The 22634-nt window shown below is 42.7% G+C and overlaps 1 protein-coding gene across 2 annotated transcripts in view; it reads right to left on the bottom strand.

The window, feature by feature from the left end:
• The window catches only part of RABGAP1L (RAB GTPase activating protein 1 like), a 427010-nt gene that overhangs the window by 370924 nt on the left and 33452 nt on the right, over positions 1 to 22634 (bottom strand). For both annotated transcript variants that reach the window (XM_088479336.1, XM_088479337.1), the window contains exons 2-5: positions 11451 to 11604; positions 8913 to 9093; positions 8362 to 8572; positions 5399 to 5573 (exon numbers count right to left, since the gene is read on the bottom strand). In XM_088479336.1, the coding sequence (XP_088335462.1) occupies positions 5399 to 5573; positions 8362 to 8572; positions 8913 to 9093; positions 11451 to 11561 (678 nt within the window). In that variant the 5' untranslated portion in view covers positions 11562 to 11604. The remainder of the gene's footprint in view (positions 1 to 5398; positions 5574 to 8361; positions 8573 to 8912; positions 9094 to 11450; positions 11605 to 22634) is intronic.

Below are 22634 nucleotides of genomic sequence, written 5' to 3'. Positions count from 1 at the left end.
GGAGCTGGATACTTTTCGGTGTGAGAAACAGAACGGCTCTGTCATAGATTTAGAAAAGAGGATTTGAAGCACAATAATCCATTCTTGCCTGTAACAAGAACTGGACATACACTAAGTGGAGTTATTGTGCTGCTGGAGAAATGATATATCAGCAGACACTAGTTCTAAAGTGTGATGCAAGCAGCTGCAAAGCAATGACTATTTTACATATATAGCCGTTATACATCTGAGTGAATGGGTCTTAGCTCATTTTCAGGTTTACTGAAGGGTTATATTATTACACACATTTTACAAAGTATTATTGTGCCTGGATGCTACCAATAGTATGCTACCAGACACTACCAAACCCCTCTTCATCACTGTTTAGCTTTTTGAATCATGCCTCAGCTATTTACTAAACACTGTCCCTACCGGCTTCCTTTCTGTATCCTCTACCTAAAATAGCAAAAAAAAGAAAAAAGGTGACTGGGTAGAAGACATACACATCCCCCAAACTACAGCTCTTTTCCCAGCATAACAGATGAGCCTGACATAGTAACTTATGCCCATTATATAACGCCTTGTGTTCCAACATAGTGCCCACAATATACCGCTCAGCAGCCGGCCTATAAGTCCACTTCATACAGCCATGTCCGGCTCTAGTCTTCATTGCTTAAACCCCCACCCCATGTATTTCTCCCAGTTACCATGCTCACACTTCTTTCTGTGACTGTGAAATGCTCTCCACATTAGTAAGGCAAAGAGCTCCACATTAGCGTGCAGGGCCTATTTAGAGAAAGCCTTGAGGATTCCTCTAGGTAAAACGCTGAACTTCCACTCAATGAAATCACAGGTGGTATTAGCCAATAAAACCCCTTCTGATATTAAGTAGGGAGTCAGTAAATATTAAGTCAGTAACCACAGTAACCACAAGAGCTCCCCAGAGCCATACATAGAAAAGTGCTGAAATAAAAAGGATGTAAAGACTTGTGGCAGGAGATATTGGAGCTTTATCTTTTACTACAAGTTATTATTACATGCAGAACCCCAAAGTAAAATAGGGAAAAAATATTGCAGCCTGTCTACTAGATATAAGAAAGCTTGGGTTAAATTCACTGGGATGTAGCTATCAGACCAGCGGCATCCCTGAATCCCGACGCTGGAAGTCTGACACAGGACTTAAGGTAGGCGTCAAATTACTGATTCCTATCTTAATCTCGATGCCGGAACACAGACAGACGCCAGCTCGAACCAGGTAAGTCTGGGGTGTTTTATCCGTTAGCCATGGGGTGGGGAGGGATAGGTAGCATAGCTGGGTTAGTGTTGGGTTTTGGGGAGGGGGGGGGGAGAGTTAGGGACCACTGGGGGGGGGGGGGATTAGGCACGAAGGTGGGAGACTTAGGTTTAGGCACCAGGGTGCGGGGTGGGGAGGGTTAGGGTTAGGCTTCAAGATGGGAGGGTTAGGGTTAGAGGGAGGGTAAGTATACTAACCGACCCCTGTCAGGATACCAACCATCAGGTTGCCGCTGTCGGTATTTTGACAGGAGGCATCCCGACAGCCGGCATTACATAAAGATTCCATATTCACTATATAGTCAGGAAACAAACAAGGAATTACAATGCTTTAGTTCCACCCTAATACACAGTCAATGGTAATGTCCACTGACAAAATAAAGTTTGTAGATGTACTATGAACTCCTGGGCGGTTTATGACAATACATTAGTGGTGTGTAGCTTTCGTTTCACATCACATATTTATGTGTGTACAAGAACAATAAGGAAGTCACAGTTATATTACTCAAATCTCCTGAAAGTAGCAGGTGACAGGTCTGTATTAGAGAAGGAATTACTGGGAGTGTCACATGTGTAACAGGGAAATTAACCTTTTGTCAGGTGAGTGGACACAATAAATGTCAACCACAGAAACCAAACATGTTAACTTATCAGCTGCCAGGTAGGTGTACAGCCATGGCCAAAAGTTTTAAGAATGACACAAGTATAAGTTTTCACAAAGTTTGCTGCTTCAGTGTTTTTAGACCTTTTTGTCAGATGTTACTGTGGTATACTTAAGTAACATTACAAACATTTCAAAGTGTCAAAGGCTTTTTATTGACAATTACATTAAGTTTATGCAAGCAGGTCAATATTTGCAGTGTTGACCCTCTTTTTCAAGACCTCTGCAATTAGCCCTGTCATGCTGTCAATCAACTTCTGGGCCACATACTGACTGATGGCCGCCCATTCTTGCCTAATCAATGCTTGGAATTTGTCAGAATTTGTGGGTTTTTGTTTGTCCACCCGCCTCTTGAGGAATGACCACAATTTCTCAATGGGATTAAGATCTGGGGAGTTTCCTGGCCATGGACCCAAAATTTCGATGTGTTGTTCCCCGAGCCACTTCATTATCGCTTTTGCTTTATGGCAAGGTGCTCCAACATGTTGGAAAAGGCATTGCTCATCACCAAACTGTTCTTGGATGGTTGGGAGAAGTTGCTCTTGGAGGATGTTGTGGTACCATTCTTTATTCATGGCTGAGTTCTTAGGCAAAATTGGGAGTGAGCCCACTCCCTTGGCTGAGAAGCAACCCCAAACATGAATGGTCTCAGGATTTTTACTGTTGGAGCACCTTGCCATAAGGCAAAAGTGATAACAAAGTGGCTCTGGGAACAAAACATCAAAATTTTGAGTCCATGGCCAGGAAACTCCCCAGACCTTAATCCCATTGAGAACTTGTGGTCAATCCTCAAGAGACAAGTGGACAAACAAAACCCACAAATTCTGACAAACCCCAAGCATTGATTAGGCAAGAATGGGCAGTCGTCAGTCAGTATGTGGCCCAGAAGTTGATTGACAGCATGACAGGGCGAATTGCAGATAGGGATGTGGAAAGTCCAGGAATGATGATGTTTGTCCATGAAAGATGACGTTTTGCCTCTTTCTGAGTCCTGTTTTTTTGGAAGGAAAATTCGAACCTGGTGTGCAAAACCGAACTAATCCAAGCCTGCACATCCCTAATTTCAGAGGTGTTGAAAAAGAAGGGTCATCACTGCAAATATTGACCTGTTTGCTTAAACTTAATCTAATTGTCAATAAAAGCCTTTGACACGTATGAAATCACTGTAATGTTACTTCAGTATACCATAGTAACATCTGACAAAAAGGTCTAAAAATACTGAAGCAGCAAACTTTGTGAAAACTTATACTTGTGTCATTCTCAAAACTTTTGGCCACGGCTGTAGTCATTTCATTTTCAAGAATGTTAAAAGATATGCAGCAATATTTTTCTCTGCTAAGTAAGAACAGCGGATTAGAATATAACAAATTATTCTTATTACTGCCTATTGGTATATCACCAGCATATACTGTGCCACGCTTTCTGGAGAATACGTAATCATTCACATCTATCCCTGCCCCAATGATGATTACAGTCTAAAATACCTAACACACACACCCACAAATATTAGGGTCCATTTTTGTGTCCAGCCAATTAACCTACCAGTATGTTTCTGTTTTTTGGAAACCCACATAAAAACGAGGAGATCATACAAACTCCACATACATAGGGACTTGGCAGCAATTGATCCCAAGACCTCAGCACTGTCAGGCAGCAATGCTAACTCCATATCTGTGTTTATTAACATGAATCAAGAATTGGACCCCAATAGCAAAACGATCATGAGAATAGTGGAATGCAGACACTGGAGTATAAAGCGATACTCCAACAGTTTTATGCAGCTAAGAGACACATTGGTTAGGTCATTTCCCAGTAGAATGTCCCCTTATTTAAATAGCAATGTGTAACAAAAGTAATATGACTTATTTAATACAGAAGCATATCATATACATGTTGCAGCTGTATCTAATGTTGCTGAAATAATTTTCATACTCTTATGCAGGGCTGTCCAGGAGGCAAATTAACCTCCACTGTAGGGTATGCAGTCGGGATGCCGACGGTTTAAGTGCCGACCGTCGGCATCCTGACTGTGTCATCCCAGCAAGGGTCTAATGACAGGCTTCGAAATCCCAACGCCTGTCATTTTACGCCGGGAGCCCGATCGAAGGTAAGCCATGCGCAGACAGCCGCGAGAGGGGGGGTTAGGTTAGGGGAAGGGGGGGTTATGGTTAGGCACCCCCCGGAAGACTTAGGTTTAGGCTGCGGGTAAGGGAGGTGTTAGGTTTTAGGCACTTACAGGGGGGTTAGGGTTAGGCACTTGGGTGGGAGGTTAAGGTTAGGCACCCTAAGGTAGAGTTAGGTTAGCGAATAGGAAAATACTTACCTGTCGGCATTAGAACCGCCGGGCATGCCTCCGGCGGTAAATCATACCGATCCCCTCTGTAGCACCCCTCAAAAATCTGTAGACTCTGTTGGATGTCATATTATTTTCCCGGGAAACATGGTAAAAGAAGAAACGCACAGGAATTACAAGGACAAACACTCCTGTAATGCAATACAAGTCAGGGGTGGGCAATAAGCGGCCCACCAGATGCTGTTGAACTAGACATCCCAGCATGCCCAGCCACAGTTTTGGCATATCCTGAAAGCAAAAGTGTGGCATGGTGGGATTTGTAGCCCCAAAGCAGTTAGAATGCTGCTTATTTCCCATCCCTGCACTAATTACTGTTCTCATGCGCCCACAAGTAGGTCTAGATATGTGGACAGTCTAAAGATCGGACTGCATACAACTTTATCTTGCTCTAGAGACATTGTGTAATGCAAGCTTTGGAGAGAGATTTTCTCCAAAAGTAACTTATATGAAGAACTGATGAAAAAGAATAAATAGGCAATCCAATCCCACCCTAATGCAATACAATGTATAATATGACTAATGTGCTGGGTTCTGCAGAGGAAAAAAACAGACTTCAAAATCTGTGCATACATCAACTTGTTATTTATGTTATTTTACTGGCAGGCAATAAACAAAAGTTGTGGGAACATGGAATAAGTTCCAAATTAAAGAGACAGAGGTAATTTCTCGGCTGTTCGATCTAAACATTGCACAGTGTGTACACAGTACCCGGAACTAATGGTCCTTGACAAAACCACCATCTCCCACCAGGCCCTCAACAACAGAAGTGCTGCGCGACTTTCATCAGCCCTGATGAGCAGATATAACAAATGCATTGTGTATGTGACTGGCCAACAAAGTGCATTTAAAAATGGCACCTCAATGACATTTATCATTCACATGGGAACGATAATTGTATAGTGTGTATACAGGAAATCGGTTGTTCATAAGATTGCTTCATCTGTGAGAAAAAAAATATAGATTGTGTATTGTTTCTTGTATCTGTCTGGTGTGTACCTAGCTCAACACAGATAAAAATCAATTTGGGCTAAGAAGGAAGTTTGTCAGGAGGATCCAATCTGCAGGCAATGGTAAGGTTTTCTGTAGCCCTGCATGAATATCAGAACACTTACCGCCTCTTTGATCTCACAACTGAACACGTGGATCTGAAACTCATCAGTATCAAGATCCCTGGAGGTGAAGGCAAAGCAGTCACAATCGGGCGTCCCGTCTCGCCCTCTCACGCAGAACAACACTTTATAGATTGGGAAAGAGGCTATTTCTGCATTGGTAGATTGATCCATTATTCTAAAAGAAGAAGCATATAGAAGAGTACATAAACAATTAATCCACACTGAATGGCATAATATAAGCTAAAATCAGAGCCATGACGGGTATATTAGTGAAGCAGCTATTAGAATCACTACTACACCAATTTAGGTCAACGATCCATGAGCAGCTCAATTACAAGGCCTGGGAATCGTGCCTTTTTGACTTTTCCATATTCTCCCCAATGAAGCAAAGGAGAAGGGATAAAAATCAACAGCAGTTAAGAGGGAAAAACCATACTTCTATTAATAGCTTAAAAGCAATCCCTATGCTCTCACAAGGTGATGGCTATGTTAGTATTATGTGCACAAGTGTTTTAATGTGCCTGTGGTCTAGAGCAGTCTGATGCGGTCTACTTGGGGTTGGAAACACCTCCATATAAGAATCCCCAGTGTCTATTAGGCACAGAAATAGTACACAACACAGCATGCTGGTCACCTTGCCACACAGTATACAGTGCCTTGCAAAAGTATTCACCCACTTGGCTTTTTACCTTTTTTGTTACATTACAACCTGTAATTTATTTATTTTATTCATCTGAATTTTATGTGATGGATCTGCACAAAATAGTCTAATTTGGTGAAGTGAAATGAGAAAAATATACATAAAAAAGAATCTTTATAAATAAAATTCTGAAAATTGGCATGTGCATATGTAATCACCCCCTTTGCTATGAAGCCCCTCAAAAGTTCTGCTGCAACCAATTACCTTCAGAAGTCACATAATTAGTGAAATGAAGTCCACCTGTGTGAAATCTAAGTGTCACATGATCTGTCAGTATAAACACACCTTTTCTGAAAGGCCCCAGAGGCTGCAACACCACTAAGCAAGAGGCATCACACCATGAAGACCAAGGAGCTCTCCAAACAAGTCAGGGACAAAGTTGTTGAGAAGTACAATTCTGGGATGGGTTATAAAAAAAAAAAATATCCAAATCTTTGATGATCCCCCTGGGCACCATCAAATCCGTCATCATCAAATGGAAAGAACATGGTACCACAACAAGAGATGGCCGTCCACCAAAACTCACAGACCGGGCAAGGAGGGCATTAATCAGAGGTAGCACAGAGCCCAAAGGTAACCCTGAAGGAGCTGCAGAGTTCCACAGCAGAGACTGGTGTATCTGTGCATGTGACCACAATAAGCCGTACACTCCATAGAGCTGGGCTTTATGGAAGAGTGGCCAGAAAAAAGCCATTACTTAGTGATAAAAATAAGAAGACACGATTTGAGTTTGCCAAAAGGCATGTGGGCAACTCCACAAATGTAAGGAGGAAGGTGCTCTGGTCAGATGAGACTAAAATTTTACTTTTCGGCCACCAAGGAAAACGCTATGTCTGGTGCATACCCAACAAATCCCATCACCCCAAGAACACCATCCCCTCAGGGAAACATGCTGGTGGCAGCATCATGCTGTGGGGATGTTTTTCAGCAGCAGGGACTGGGAAACTGTTTTGAGTTGAGGGAAAGATGGATGGTGCGAAATACAGCGATATTCTTGAGCAAAACCTGTTTCAGTATGCCTGTGATTTGAGACTGGGACAGAGGTTCACCTTCCAGCAGGACAATGACCCGAAGCATACTGCTAAAGCAACACTCGAGTGGTTTAAGGGGAAACATTTAAATGTGTTGGAATGGCCTAATCAAAGCCCAGATCTCAATCCAATTGAGAATCTGTGGTCAGACTTGAAGATTGCTGTTCTCAAGCAGAAACTATCCAACAAGCAGGCGCTGGAGCAGTTTAGCCTTGAGGAATGGGCAAAAATCCCAGGGGCAAGATGTGGCAAGCTCATAGAGACTTATCCAAAGCGACTTGCAGCTGTAATTGCCGCAAAAGGTGGCTCAACAAAGTACTGACTTTAGGGGGGTGAATAATTATGCACGTTGAAGTTTTCTGTTATGTTGTCCTAAATGTTATTTGAATCCCAATATAAAAGAAAAAACACAACTTCACAGTTGTAGGCATGTTCTGTGAATGAAATAAAGCACACCTTCACACAATCCATTTTAATTACAGGTTGTGAGGCAACAAAACATGAAAAATGCAAAGGGGGGTGAATACTTTAGCAAGGCACTGTATATCAATGCGCCACACCCATCCACAGGCTTATGAAAAACAATCATGTATGGGAGCAGTCCTTCCAATTTACCCTACTGACTAGTTAAATAGTGCAAGTACATTAAAGTAAATAAAATAAATGTAAAAAAAAAAAGTCAATTAAAATACAGAGACTGTAAATACCTTAATGTATAAAAAGGAAACATTTAGTGTAATATATTAAAATGATTAAATACATAAAACAAATACACAAACATATCTAGATATTAAGGAGTACCTCTACTTTTTTCCAAATTTAAAACAAGCAAAGTCCGCGGTATACCACCCCTTTGTAATCAATCCTGGTTCCCCGTTATAGCAATGTAAACCATAAAAGGGGAGAGCATCTATACTGCAAATGTGGACATCCCCTTAAAGCTGGAATTTTGACACAATAAAAAGTTTCAAGTTAAAATAAAGATTCAGAGAAGATGGAAATATAACCTCCAGTTTGTTTTTTTTGTTTTTTTAAAGGGCAGTGGGTGGTAAAGACTGAGCAATGTTCTGCAACAGCTCATAAGATTTACTGTAACCAGTCACACGACAGATTACGTTATAAGTCACAGAGAAGCTAAAGGGGAAAAAAGATGATATGAAACTCAAAAGACAAAAATTCGATTTCCCCTTATCAAAGTAAATAACTCATTAAAGTTGATAGACTGAGCTCACCTGACAGAGCCCTCAGGAACATTGGGTACGTAGAGTGTGACAGTGATTGGAGCTGAACAATGTGCTCTCATCGAGGACATAGCCCGCAGTGCTTCTGTCTCACTTCGTGGAGCCGAAACCTTCATGCAGCCTAAATATGATAGTTTGTGAAATGAAACACTTTCCTCCTCTGGTGGATTGGTAGGAAGGCTGGTGTTCTGCGCCAAGACCTCTGAAATAACACAATAAAGAGAAGAAGAAGAGGAAAGTGATCTTATTACACAATGTGTACTGTATATTCACATCTGATGAAACGGGTGATGGAACTATACCGGCATAAGCCATCAGGATCTTTTAAATGCTTTTTAAACATGTTTTTAAGGAAGCACCGACAGGAGAAAAAAAAACATATAAAAATAATGTTGGGACAAGTCATCCCTATGCGGAATCACATTTGATCCCATGGGTAGCAATGTCAAACGTAGCATCATCAAACAAAAGATTATGAATGCACTATTTTTTATACATTAGAATACATATATACTTCCTACGAAATATCCATGCTGACTAACCTGTACTGTCAGGGTCCAGAATTAATGTCAGTGGAGGGTTTCTGGCACTGAACTGTGATTTAGAAGAGCACAATTCCGCACCACTATCACATCCCGATGGATTGCTGTTCTGTTTCTTCTCAGAATCCCCAAGTATCTCTTCCATCGCCTTTTCCAGTTGTTCATCTCCATTTGACATTATCTGTAAAGGTACGTTGTCACATTTAATTGATATCCATAGCTTGCTTGCATGAACGAGCTTCCTGGTAGTGGCTAGAACTTGTACAGCTGCAGCCCCCCTGTTTGCGGTATTTGGGGATGTATTTGCATCAGAGGGGCTGAGCATTGGTCTTTACACCGGAGACAAATTGAGTTCTGAATTCAATTGCCTCTTAGCGTATAATATAAACTCATTAGAGCAGGACCATTTTTTCCTTCCGTTTCATGTCTTTATATGTCACACTGACTGATTTTATTTCAGATTTGCTATTTTTGTTTCTTTCTGATTTGTTTCTATACTTAGCCCCCAGGTACAATAATGTAATACAGTGCAATTTGGTCATTTGTCTTCCTGCCTGAACAACTGAATCTGTGCAATTTGGAAACACTGATCATACGTACAGCCGTTTGGCATTCAGGATGAACCAGCAGACTGCATATGGCGAGCTGCTATACCACTCAAACACAAATTCAGCCCTACACAGGAACCAATCCTCAAAAAACTAAATTTACTACATTGTGAGGGGAACTTTTCTTCCTTAAAATACCAGGACAGCCATTTACTCAGAAAACCACAATTTAGTTTCTCACTGTACACGGCTATATTTCTTTCTGTTACAGTCCACTCCACAATCATTATCGGACTGGCACTAAAATTAATCTCACAAAATCCCAGTTTGGGACACTCTCCTTTTACTAAATGCCCCCAACTTCTGGATAGCAATTTAGTTGGCCTATACCCCCTGGAAACCTGGCTAATTATCACCGTTGGTCTCCTAGGTTTGACAGAAGGCTGGCTGGAGAGATTTGTACGTTGAAGCATTGGAGGTGGAGAGAATTGAAATGTCCCTCGTCGGGTAGTGGTTACTACACGCTACCATTCAGTTTGTACAAGCCTCATGTCAATAGAGTGAATCCAGCAATTGAACAAGGGACACAAGTGTTCCAAGAGATAGAGACACATACAGAGCTGCTACATGGGAAAAAAGTGTGTGTGAAGGTGGGGTAGGGGCTTGTATAGTAGGATATAGTATTCAGCTACATTGCTTTGTATTCCAATCACTACATTCAATGTGGCCAAATACAGATGTGCCATCAGACCTAGCCTCAATATGCCATGCAGTGGCAAACGTAGAGAGGGGTTTCCAAATGCATTATTTTAATGGTAGTATGGCCAGTCCATAAAGAGGGCATAAATAGCACTTAACCATCTATAATATACGTCATACGAAGTATAGTGTATGTAATAATTCCTACATATACAGGACCAGCGATCACAATAAGCCATTATATCCGGAAGTAGGGCCATCCTGTCTGAGCTGAAAGATTTTATTTCAGATGTGGGCTCCATTCCAGATCATTTGAGCAAGTTCGGGAATCTGGGCGGGTAGAAATAAAACCTTGCACTGCCTTGGACACAGACGTACGATAGGTCTCCTTATGTACTAGATAGTGTATTAATATACCGTATTAATAATTGACCCTATAGATGGTCTATATCAGTGCACCCCTAACAGTGCATGTTTTCCAGATCTCCTAGTTAGTGCATAAGTATATTCATCACTGGCTGACACATTTTAAAAGACCAACAGGTGGTGCTAATTAATTCATTTGTGACACTCAGGGAATCTTAAAAACATGCAACATTAGTATTAAATGCTATTACTATTATGGTCATCATGGTGTGGGCTAGGGGTTTCCAGGCAACTGGAAACCCATCCCCCCCCTCCCTCCCGCATTTGCCTATGCCATGCAGTGGAAGTGAGCCGTGCAAAGCGGTGCATCTTCTTTTTTGCATATTTTCACCTAAAAATGCACCTTAGTCGCAATTGAATGCTACAAACCGCTTCACGTAACTGCAACGTATCTTGGTGTGACAAAAAGCTGCGGCCGCTGCATCGTAGCACTTGGTATACAGATCAGACTCCGTAGCACACAGATATACAATTGTTGCATTAAATTAATGAGTGCAGTCTTGTGAAGCGGTTTTGTCGCATTGTTGGGCAAAAAGACGCCAAGAAGACGCTCTGCGCAAGCAGAGTTGCACAAGACTCCAAGACACCGAGAAAGGCTGTTTGTCGCGATTACAGCAATAGTGTATGAGGACAATCTGTACTTCACTAATCAGATATCAGTGATCCAGTGCCATCAGATTGTAAAATGTATGGTCGGCGTTGTGCTAGGGCTACTTTAGCAATATTTAATGTAACAGCATTTGAGGGGACAATAATCAAACCAAGTTAAACAGATTGAATCAGTGACTTCAGAGTCTCTCAATGAGAATAAGCAATTTAAAAACAAATTTAAAATAAAGCTCAAACCCCCTTCCCCCACACAAACCTTCAGCTGAGGGTCATCATCCAGGTTTGAAGAACCATCGGCTTTCAAAGGCACCAATACAAAGTCTTCACTGTTTGTGCCGCAATGTTGGTGTGAAGACTTGTCATCCATTGTTGCTGCACTTCTCGAGAATGATGGACCAATACGTGATCATCTGAGAAGGTAAAAACGAAAAAAAAATTAAAAATGCTCTTTTTGCTCAGTTTTTAAATAATTTGTTAAAAAAAAAATATTTGCGAGTCATTATGCATGCACATTCCCGTTCAATGACGAAAAATAATTTTTAAGTCCAATTTACAAGTTGAATTTTCCCAACCATATTGTGGCTACGTGCAGAAGTGCCACAGTAATCCTGACACAGCAGAGAGATGTCAGATGTCACAAAGCATCTCAGCAAGATATTGCAGCAAAGACTCGTTCCTGTGCATGGAAACCGACAGGAGACCAAACACAGAAAGCAGCATGTGTTAAAGCACCTTTGGGTTATGAAATATAAATTACGACATCATTGAGATCTACACACTTTGGGGCTTTGCACTTAGACAAACCATGTTGCAATTCTAGAGGTGCAAATACGCTTTTAAAAAAAAATTATGTATAGACTACAATTTCTACATAATTAGATGAAATGTTGCTATGTACTAATGGCGCAATGCAGGAGATTTCACAGAAATCTCCTGCAGACGGAAAATTAGAGCTGCAGACCACAGTCCTCATTACTATCTATGAGGACTACGGTCTGACCCAGGGCCGAATTATAGGCAGGGCAGCCAGGGACCCCACACAGCAGCAAACATTGCCCCGAACTGGGCCACTCTGGACCCTCCCTGGCCGGTTCCCGGCAGCATCACAGTAACTACACTGATGGACCTGTTTTGACTTGAGTCGGAGAAAGCTTCGTCTCCGCCTCTACATTGGGTGGCCCAGCCATGACTAATTACCGAAGCGCCGCCCCCTCACTGATGATGCTGCCATTTGCGGGTGTATTGTAGGGGTTGGGGTCTAATGCTGTGACATGCCCACCCCAGTCAGAAACCTCTCTTTCCCTCCATCTCTCTGTCTCTCTTTTTGTCCCACCCCCTCTCCCTACCTCTCACTTGCCCTCCCTCTCTCTCGCGCCTCCACCTCCCTCTCTCTCGCACCCTCCACCTCCCTCTCTCTCGCGCCAACCCACCCTCTCTCCCTTTCACGCGCATCCAGACCCAAGGTTAGGGGCTTAGTAGTGGCAGCAGGGGCTGTGGCAATTTTATTAAAGGGGTCCCCACAAGCTTTAGGCCAGCCCTGGTCTGACCCCTATGTACTAAAACTCTGAAAAGCCAAGTTTTTTTTAGGTTTACGCTATCCTTAGATGGCGTAGAGCGGTTTAAGCTTATAGTGGCATATTTGCAGGAGGCTGAGGGATCTTAGGATGCTTCTCCCACAGCCTCCGGCCAGCTCCCGAATCTGACACCGTGTGCACATGCGCAGTGTCCGATTCCCCCAGAAGAGTCTTTCACAAATAGGAAAGACTCCTCCAATATGCTGGAAATGTAACTCGCAGAGACAGCGCTTAGTGCTAACGCTATTGCTGCAGGTTACAGTTAGTACAGAGAAGGGATTTTTTTCAATCAAAACTTAAGTATTTCTTGCAATACAATAATAATAATGTATGTTATGTAATAATTGTTAATAATTGCTGCAGTGCCACGATTATTAATACATAGGCCCCATAGTCCCTTGATATTGAGACGCTCTACCACTAATACAGACAGTTGCTCCATTTCCAGACACAGGAACTGCACTCTGTCATACATACTGCAACTGTCATTTACTCAACTTGTTCCTGCCTACATGACTGAGCACCAAATCACACAGTCTCAGTCATCTCTGGATTCAGGTTTCCCCTTTTAGCATCCGAGTGCAGGCAGCGCACGGCTCACCATCTGGTCACATTTCATCACATTACCTGACTCTGAAAGCAATGACAGATTGCACACTCATAAGTCAGCGCATTTTGTATTTTCACAAGTCCATGGGCACGATTCTATTCTACGCGATGTGAGTAGCGCCAGGAATCAGCTCCCGGAGCTATTCAATACACCGCGCAGCTAACCCCGACTAAGGATTTCTTCTCGCATCCCTCCGGGGATGCGAGCAGAAATCCAACAAAAGTCCCGGCCGAGGCTGTTTTCTGCCCTTCGCGCATGGAAAACAGCATCGCGCCGGGAAGTTAGGTCAGGGAATGCCCGTTCTCGCGCCTAAAAACCCTGTTTAAGGCGCGAGAACGAGCCTTCCCCGACCTAACATCGCGATGGATTGAATAGCTGCGGGAGCTATCGCCCGGCGCTATTTACATCACGCTCAATTGTATCAAGCCCCATGAATAGGATTTCACTATACATTTCCGTGAATATGGTCCCAAATAGGAATTAACATGCCAAGCATAGTAGAAGCACTTCTTGAACATTGTTCCCACTGTCACGATAGGACCACCCTCCTAACTAATTACAATCTCTACATTAGTTTGTAATAAAATGCTGCCAGCTGGATTTGTGACCTGCAACTCACCAATGCAGTTACTGATTTTGGCCAAGTAAGACTCCAAAAAGTTTATGACCCTCCTCTGATTTGAAGCAATGAATTACAGTGGCACTAGTAAAGATAATGGGGTTGATTCTGAGATGTGAGCAAAGAAAAAACAAAACAATTTTTCACCTTTTCTGTTGCAATTCAAGGGCTGCAAGTACATCTCGTTTTTTTTGCAGCCACTTTTGTATGTAGCCCACAAATACAGGACAGCTTTATTTTTACACTGCAATTGAGATTTGAGTTCGGACACGTCCCTCTTAAATCTCTCTACGTAGTTTAGATCTGCCCCACCTGCAGTGCAGCATGGTTGCTCTCAACTCATCAGTAACACTCTGCTGCTGCCCTGATAATTTAGTCACTGTCTTGAGCTAGGCAGCTGGATTTTATTGATGACTAGCGTTTGCCACCAGCTTCAGTTGTGTGGATGTCTGTTATTGCTCAGCAGTACTAATTTTACAAAGACAGTAGCATCTAATATAGTGATTGTATATTTTATATTGTAGACATTGATCACAAAAGTTCTTTGTAAACAATAAGAATCCAGTTTTCTATTTTTTTATGTAAACAAAATCCAATTCAAGGGGCAATCAATCTCACAGTCCAATATCACGACTTTAGTCAAATAAATCTCATCTTCTAGATCCCAAATCCATTGCTATTTAACCTACATTAATACTGAAAGTTTGCAAGTAACATGAGCAGCTACGTAGTATTTGTCTTAGCGCACCATCTACTGGATTGACAAGTATACTGCAACTTCATGAGTCAAGATAAGCTGCCTGATTAGTGCCTAATATTCAATGACTTGCAAAAGTATTCACCCCCCTTTGCATTTTTCATTTTTTGTTGCCTCACAACCTGGAATTAAAATGGATTGTTTGAAGGTGTGCATCATTTCATTCACAGAACATGCCTACAACTGTGAAGTTGTGTTTTTTTTATTTTGGGAATCAAACAACATTTAGGATAACATAACAGAAAACTATAGCGTACAGAACTATTCACCCCCCTAAAGTCAGTACTTTATCGAGCCACCTTTTGCGGCAATTACAGCTGCAAGTCGCTTTGGATAAGTCTCTATGAGCTTGCCACATCTTTCCCCTGGGATTTTTGCCCATTCCTCAAGGCAAAACTGCTCCAGCTCCTTCATGTTGGATGGTTTCCACTTGTGAACAGCAATCTTCAAGTCTGACCACAGATTCTCAATTAGATTGAGATCTGGGCTTTGACTAGGCCATTCCAACACATTTAAATGTTTCCCCTTAAACCACTCGAGTGTTGCATTAGCAGGATGCTTCGGGTCATTGTCCTGCTGGAAAGTGAACCTCTGTCCCAGTCTCAAATCACAGGCATACTGAAACAGGTTTTGCTCAAGAATATCCCTGTATTTAACACCATCCATGTTTCCCTTGACTCGAAACAGTTTCCCAGTCCCTGCTGCTGAAAAACATCACCACAGCATGATGCTGCCACCAGCATGTTTCCCTGTGGGGATGGTGTTCTTGGGGTGATGGGATGTGTTGGGTTTGCGCCAGACATAGTGTTTTCCTTGGTGGCCAAAATGTAAAATTTTAGTCTCATCTGACCAGAGCACCTTCCTCCATACATTTGGGGAGTCGCCCATATGCCTTTTGGCAAACTCAAATCGTGTCTTCTTATTTTTATCACTAAGTAATGGCTTTTATCTGGCCACTCTTCCATAAAGCCCAGCTCTATGGAGTGTACGGCTTATTGTGGTCACATGCACAGATACACCAGTCTCTGCTGTGGAACTCTGCAGCTCCTTCAGGGTTACCTTTGGTCTCTGTGCTGCCTCTCTGATTAATGCCCTCCCTGCCCGATCTGTGAGTTTTGGTGGGCAGCCCTCTTGGCAGGTTTGTTGTGGTACCATGTTCTTTCCATTTGATGATGGATTTGATGGTGCTCTGGGGGATCATCAAAGATTTGGATATTTTTTTATAACCCAACCCAGAATTGTACTTCTAAAAAACTTTGTCCCTGACTTGTTTGGAGAGCTCCTTGGTCTTCATGGTGTGATGCCTCTTGCTTAGTGGTGTTGCAGCCTCTGGGGCCTTTCAGTAAACGTGTGTTTATGCTGACAGATCATGTGACACTTAGATTTCACACAGGTGGACTTCATTTCACTAATTATGTGACTTCTGAAGGTAATTGGTTGCACCAGAACTTTTGAGGGGCTTCATAGCAAAGGGGGTGATTACATATGCACATGCCAATTTTCAGAATTTTATTTATAAAGATTTTTTTACACAGATTTTTCTCATTTCACTTCACCAAATTAGACTATTTTGTGCAGATCCATCACATAAAATTCAGATTGAAAAAAAAAAAACATAAACAAATTACAGGTTGTAACGTAACAAAAAAGATAAAAAGCCAAGGGGGTTCAATACTATTGCAAGGCACTGTATAGTAGGATTTTCCTGCAAAATAGATCTTGAGATATACATATCTATGCATTTCTATATGCATACATGTATAACTGTTTGCGTTCTGTGTGTGCAACATATGTACATATTGTACATAAATATGTATAGTAATTTTGCATAGCAACCAATCAGATTCTACTTAACACTTAACTAGCGCCTTCTAGAAGATAATAGCTAGAATCTGATTGGTTGCTATGCTAGAATCTGATTGGTTGCTATGGGCAACAGCTCTTCTAAAATCACTTCTAAAAACTTTCACTTTAGTAAACTGACCCCTAAGTTTAGATGTTCCAAGTACAAAAAGTGGCTCTGGTCATGATTTACAGTAGTATCTGTATAAATTCACAAGTCCCCTATTTTTCATCTCTTTATTACACTGGTAGATGTCTCTACTTTGTCTGGATGATAATAATAAAAAAAAAAGAACGTATTGAAAGTGTGGACAAAGGTCCACGCTGTAAAATGAGAAAGGATGTGTACCAGTCATTTCCCTTTGTGGGAGAAAGTGGCAATGGGGTCAACAGCGAAACAAGCAATACCTCCTAAACTTAAAATCTTCATAATTTAAGGCTCAATTAAATATCTTGTCCTGCAACACAAAACTGCATTTCTACATAGGAGCATAAAAGAAAGTGTATTTCTGATACTAGTGCTCTTCATAAAACCTCTCCAGACCCTTAGAACCAGACCTTTCTTCATCAGGAATAAATGTTGCTGGGCAGGAAACAGGATGTTAACAAATGTTTTTAAATGCCCACTAGAGGAAGTACAGAAATAGCATAGAATGGATATGCCTCCACTTACTAATAGAAGCAATAACCTGAATACACTAAAGCAAACTCTATTATTGTAATTTATGAAATAGACTGGACAGTCTGAATTATGATTTTCTAGTAGTACTTTAAAACCAATTTGTATATCTCTGTATTGTGTTATTTACTCCTCCACTCCATTACTGCCAGCCTACACTAATACCAGAGTAACCAGTACCTCTCCCCACAATGCACCTCTAAGCTTTATACACACACATCAGAATTCATTGCACAGTAATAGCCTGGCTTACAGAATATAAACAATCTACTTTTACCAGCAAGTTCTTTATTAGCCACAACATACTATCCCTTTAACACGCTTAGCTTTCTTAAATTGGCCCAATCATTTTTTATTTATTTTTTTAAGTTTTCCTATATATTTTGTTTAATATAAATATTAAGAAATTAATGACATAAGACTTACCTAGTTTCCTGATTATTTGCCTTCTCTTCCCTAGAATACCTAGATCTTGTATGTCTCTCTGAAATGTAATCAGAAATTCCCTTGATGCATGTATAGGTATCTCTAATGCCTTCAATTACCTAGCACTCTCCCAAGTCAGTCTCATGCATCTCTGTATTTGTGATACTGATCACATGGCGGGGAAAAAAAAAATAAAAATAAGGAAGTACTGTACTATAGAGCCTGTTGCTTTAAAACAGTTGGGCAACATGAGGGCCCCATGCATTTACCAAGAGACCCAAAACTATGCCCCCATAATGGCTTATTCTCTGCTTCATATCATATCAGCACCCCACCCCCTCCTTTTCCCAGACCTCTCCTCACCATCCATCTTACTGACATTTTCTGCCCTGTATTTGGAGATTAAGTCATGGCCCTCATCTGGTCCTATCCCCTCCCACCTCCTCCGCTACCTCTCTCCTGTTGCCTGTTCCCATCTTGCCCACCTCCTCAATCTTTCACTCACATCAGGCACGGTCTCCTCTGCATTCAAGCATGCCCTTGACTTCCCCATTCTTAAGAAACCAACCCCTGATCCTAACATTCCCTCCAACTACTGTCCCATCTCTCTCATCCCTTTTGCCACTAAACTCCTTGAGCGTATTAACAAATAATTTGGATATCAATTAGAAAAAATATAAATCACCACAGTGAATATTTACACATGCAAGTCTCCTCAGATGAGACAAAGATTACAGTAGTAGGATACAATTCTGGATTCATCAAGTAGTGGAAGTATACATATTGATACAATTTATCAAAGAAAAAAATGGGATTTTAGTACCTACCGGTAAATCCTTTTCTCTGATTGCACAGGGGACACTGGAGGTTGCTTACGCTAGGCTATAGAGGCGTGGATAACTGGAGCTGGCACTTTAAATAATTTAGAATTGTGAAGCTCCTCCCCCTCTATGCCCCATCAGCCCTCCAGTTTAGAAAATGAAGACCGAGAGGAGATGGAGAACAAGCGGTGTAAAAAGGAGAGAAGAACACACAATAACCAAATCATATGGAACAATCTGAACAGGCAGGCCAAGAGCGCAGAGGTGAGCGTCCAGTGTCCCCTGTGGAACCAGAGAAAAGGATTTACCGGTAGGTACCAAAATCCCATTTTCTCTTTCATCCACTAGGGAACACTGGAGGTTGCTTACGCTGGGGACGTCCCAAAGTTTTCCTCCACAAACGTGTTAACCGAAGACCGAGAGGCCGCACGGCAAAAATATGACGTAGAGGCGCCCTTACCGGCCGCCCATGACGCACCCACAGAACATGTGGAATGAGCCGAAAAGGACGAAAGAGGCCTACGGTCAGCACTTACATAAGTTTGATGAATAGGCAACCTAAATCAAACGTGCCAGAGTCTGCTTAGACACTGGCCAACCCCTCCGGCCAACATCATAGAGGACAAAAAACGACACCGACTTCCAGAGGGACTCTGTCCTGGCAACATAGATGTGGAGAGCCATAACCACTGCCAAGGTGGAAGAATCACCAGAGTCCGCCACCAATGACGGTACCGCAATAGGCTGATTGATATGGAAAACAGACACGACCTTGGGAAGGAAGACTGCTACCGCCCTGAGTTCCGCTCAAACAGCATGAAAACCCAAAGCAAGATGGCTTCTAGGACAAAGCACCTAGTACAGAAACTCTACGAGCCGAGGCTAGAGCCAGGAGGATGACCGTCTTCCAAGACAAGCACTTAATATCAAGCTCTTCCAAAGGTTCAAACATGGGCGACTGAAAAAACAGAAGCACTAAGTTTTTAAGTCCCAGGGAGCGATCGGAGGTACAAAAAAAGAAGGCTGTACATTGAAGACAGAAACCTGCCCCCTTATGTTCTAAGGCGAAGGCCAGAATCCAGTCCCGTCTGAAGAAAAAACAAAAACCGGGACAACATAAAAGTCCTAGACGGAAGACCCAGACTGGAACACCTAGCGATATAAGAAAACCATATGCTATGATAATGCGCAGCCGAAACAGGCTTCCTGGCGCGCTGCATGGTGGGAATAACCAAGTCTGGGATGCCCCTGCGTCTTAACATATCTATTTCAAGAACCACCTTGTTAACGTTAACGCAGTTGCACTAAGATGGGGTGGACGAAAGGACCCTGCTGAAGATCCAGGTGCAGAGGAAGGGGTCACGGGTCATCTACCAATAGGGACCAAAGGTCCTAGAACCAACTTCTCTAAGGCCAGTTAGGAGCCACGAGAATGACAGAGGCAGACTTGTGTTTTATCCTTTTTAGAAGACGAGGAAGAAGTGGAATCGGAGGAAAAAGGTAAACGAAGTCCTAGATCCACGGAAATGTCAGTGTGTCTACTGCCTTTGTCTGCAGATTCCGAGTGCTTGACACGTGTACTGGGAACTGATGATTCAATCGTGACGCCATACAGTCCACCTGAGGACACCCCCATCGACGTATCAGTGCGTTTAACACTTCTGGATGAAGCTGCTATTCCCCAGGATGGATATCCTGGCGATTTAGGTAATCTGCTACCGAGTTGTCCACACCCGGGATGAATACTGCCGACAGGATTACCGACTGGTTCTCGGCCCACCAGAGAATGGGAGTTACTTCTCGCACGGCCATGCAACTTCGAGTCCCGCCTTGGCGGTTGACTTAAGTGACGGGCCGTCGCGTTGTCGGACTGAACTCTTACCGGACAAGACTTTAGAAACTCTGTTGCTTCTATCAGAGCATTGTAAATCGCTCTGAGTTCCAACACATTTATGGGCCACTTCTGTTCTAGAGGGGACCATCGACTCTGAAAGTCATAATCGAGGACTACTGCTCCCCATCCTCGAAGGCTGGCATGGGTTGTTACAATGATCCAGTCCCACACTCCGAATCTTCGGTCCGCTAACCGACTGTTGGATTGTGTCCACCAGAGGAGGGCCACTTTGGAAACTGGGTTCAGACAGATCTGACAATGTAGAAACAGATTAGACCCTGACCCCTGCGATTGCAGGTTGCTGATCCGAACTGTAGTGCCTTGCAAGCAGCTACCATCTTCCCCAAGAGACGCAGACAAAGAAGTAGGAAAACCTCCTTTGATCTGAGGACCAGCTGAACTAACAACCAGATAACCCGGACTTTTTCCATCAAAAGAAAAAAAAAAAAAACCTTCTGTGATGCAGTGTCAAGGAGCACGCTCCGAAACAGGATGTTTCTTGAGGTTAATTCTCCAACCGTGTTGGATTAGAGTTTGATATGACAGTAAGGCATGACTTGAGAGAAGGGATACCGATGGAGCCTTGAGTAACAGGTCGTCTAAATAAGGGATTATGTTCACTTCCAGATGACCGAAGGCGAGCAATCATGACTAACACGAGTTTGGTGAAAAAACGGGGAGTCGCCCGAACGGCAGTGCCCGAAACTGATAGTGGTCTTGCAATATGGCAACACACAGGAAGGCTAGATGCGGTTTCCAAATGGGAACATGGAGATAGTCATCTTTGATATCCAGGGATAAGAACTCCCCTGGTTCCAAGCTCGTATTGACAGACTGCAGAGGTTCCATTTTGAAACGATACATCTTCAAGTACAGGTTTAAGGACTTGAGGCTTAAGATGGGCTTGACCAAACTATCTGGTTTGGGTACTACAAACAGGTTTGAGTAAAATCCCATACCTTGTTGATGTTCTGGAACCAGAACTATCACAAATGATACTATTATAGACTGGATAGCCTCTTGTAGAACCCCGGCCTTGTCTGCAGGTATTGGCAGACTTGTAGTGAAGAACCGAACTGGAGGGGGGACTTCGAAGATTATTCGGTACCCCAGGGAAATGAGACTGCGAAACCACGGTTCTGAAGAGGTCTGGTTCCAAACCTTTTTTTTTGCAATTGGGCTCCCACCGCAGGAGACCCGGGGGTGGGACGGAAGACCGTCATGCCACCTGTTTCTCAGCTGGCTTAGGCTCCTGTCGACGTGCTACAGTGAGATGTGTTCTGCTAGAAGATGTAATGCTGCTCTGGAAATACCAGAGTCCAGCTGTAATCAACTAGTCAGCCCAGCAAAGCACAGCCTTGTTAACCCAGGCAGTAACAAGGGTAGGTTTAGTACAGTAGTTCCCGGTACTGGAAGTGCCTTTTTCTTAAGAGAAACGGGAGACAGGCGCATCTCCAAACCACAGAGCTGCTGCTGATTTGGAGAATGGAGAAACAGCCGAGCTCTTTGAATGTTCACGAAATATTTCACACTCCTGGGATGCAGGAATAATATCCGCAGGTAATTAGGGATATTTCTGACCGCCAAAATTAGAGACTCCACCCAGGGAGAGGCAGACTCTAACTCTTGAGGGGTACAGTTCAACTCTACGGTATCCTCCGTTTTGAGAAATACTTAGTCTGACTGTTCCGATGGAGAACAGTTGTTAGAGTACGCTTTAGTAAGAAGTGGAGGGTGCAGATACCGCTGCACCCATAACATGTACCAGGGTGTCTAGAGACTTTGTTAACCCAGCCATGGAGGTTGGCTAACTCTGACGTCAAGTCTGTCAAAATTCCTATCATGTCAGCGGCCCATGGGGGGTGCAGGTGAGTCAGTAATAGCCATAGATGGAATCATTGCTATACCAGCATTACATAGCGTGGAGCCAGTGTCATGCGGCTTGGTTTGTTTGGTATTACACTTCAAATAGACAAACATCTTTAAAGACTTTGTTCTGTTTGACATTGATATACATAGTCACTCGAAAGGGACACAGTATACTGTAAATATATAAGAATCAGAACTGAGACAGAACTGAAACCAGAAGGCTGGTTTGGGACACAGAGGAGGAGGTACACCCCACTCCCTTCCCACAGATTTGATTCCCTGCACTTACACCCCAGTGATTTCTGTACCAGGGATGTAGTCAGGAGAATCGTTATAAGATATTTCACTG

The sequence above is a fragment of the Taudactylus pleione genome, unplaced genomic scaffold, assembly GCF_031769625.1.
Source record: "Taudactylus pleione unplaced genomic scaffold, aTauple2 ptg000230l, whole genome shotgun sequence".
In the NCBI taxonomy this organism is placed as follows: domain Eukaryota; kingdom Metazoa; phylum Chordata; class Amphibia; order Anura; family Myobatrachidae; genus Taudactylus; species Taudactylus pleione.
Note: the sequence above shows the minus strand (reverse complement) of the source record. Positions and strands in the feature narration are given on the sequence as shown.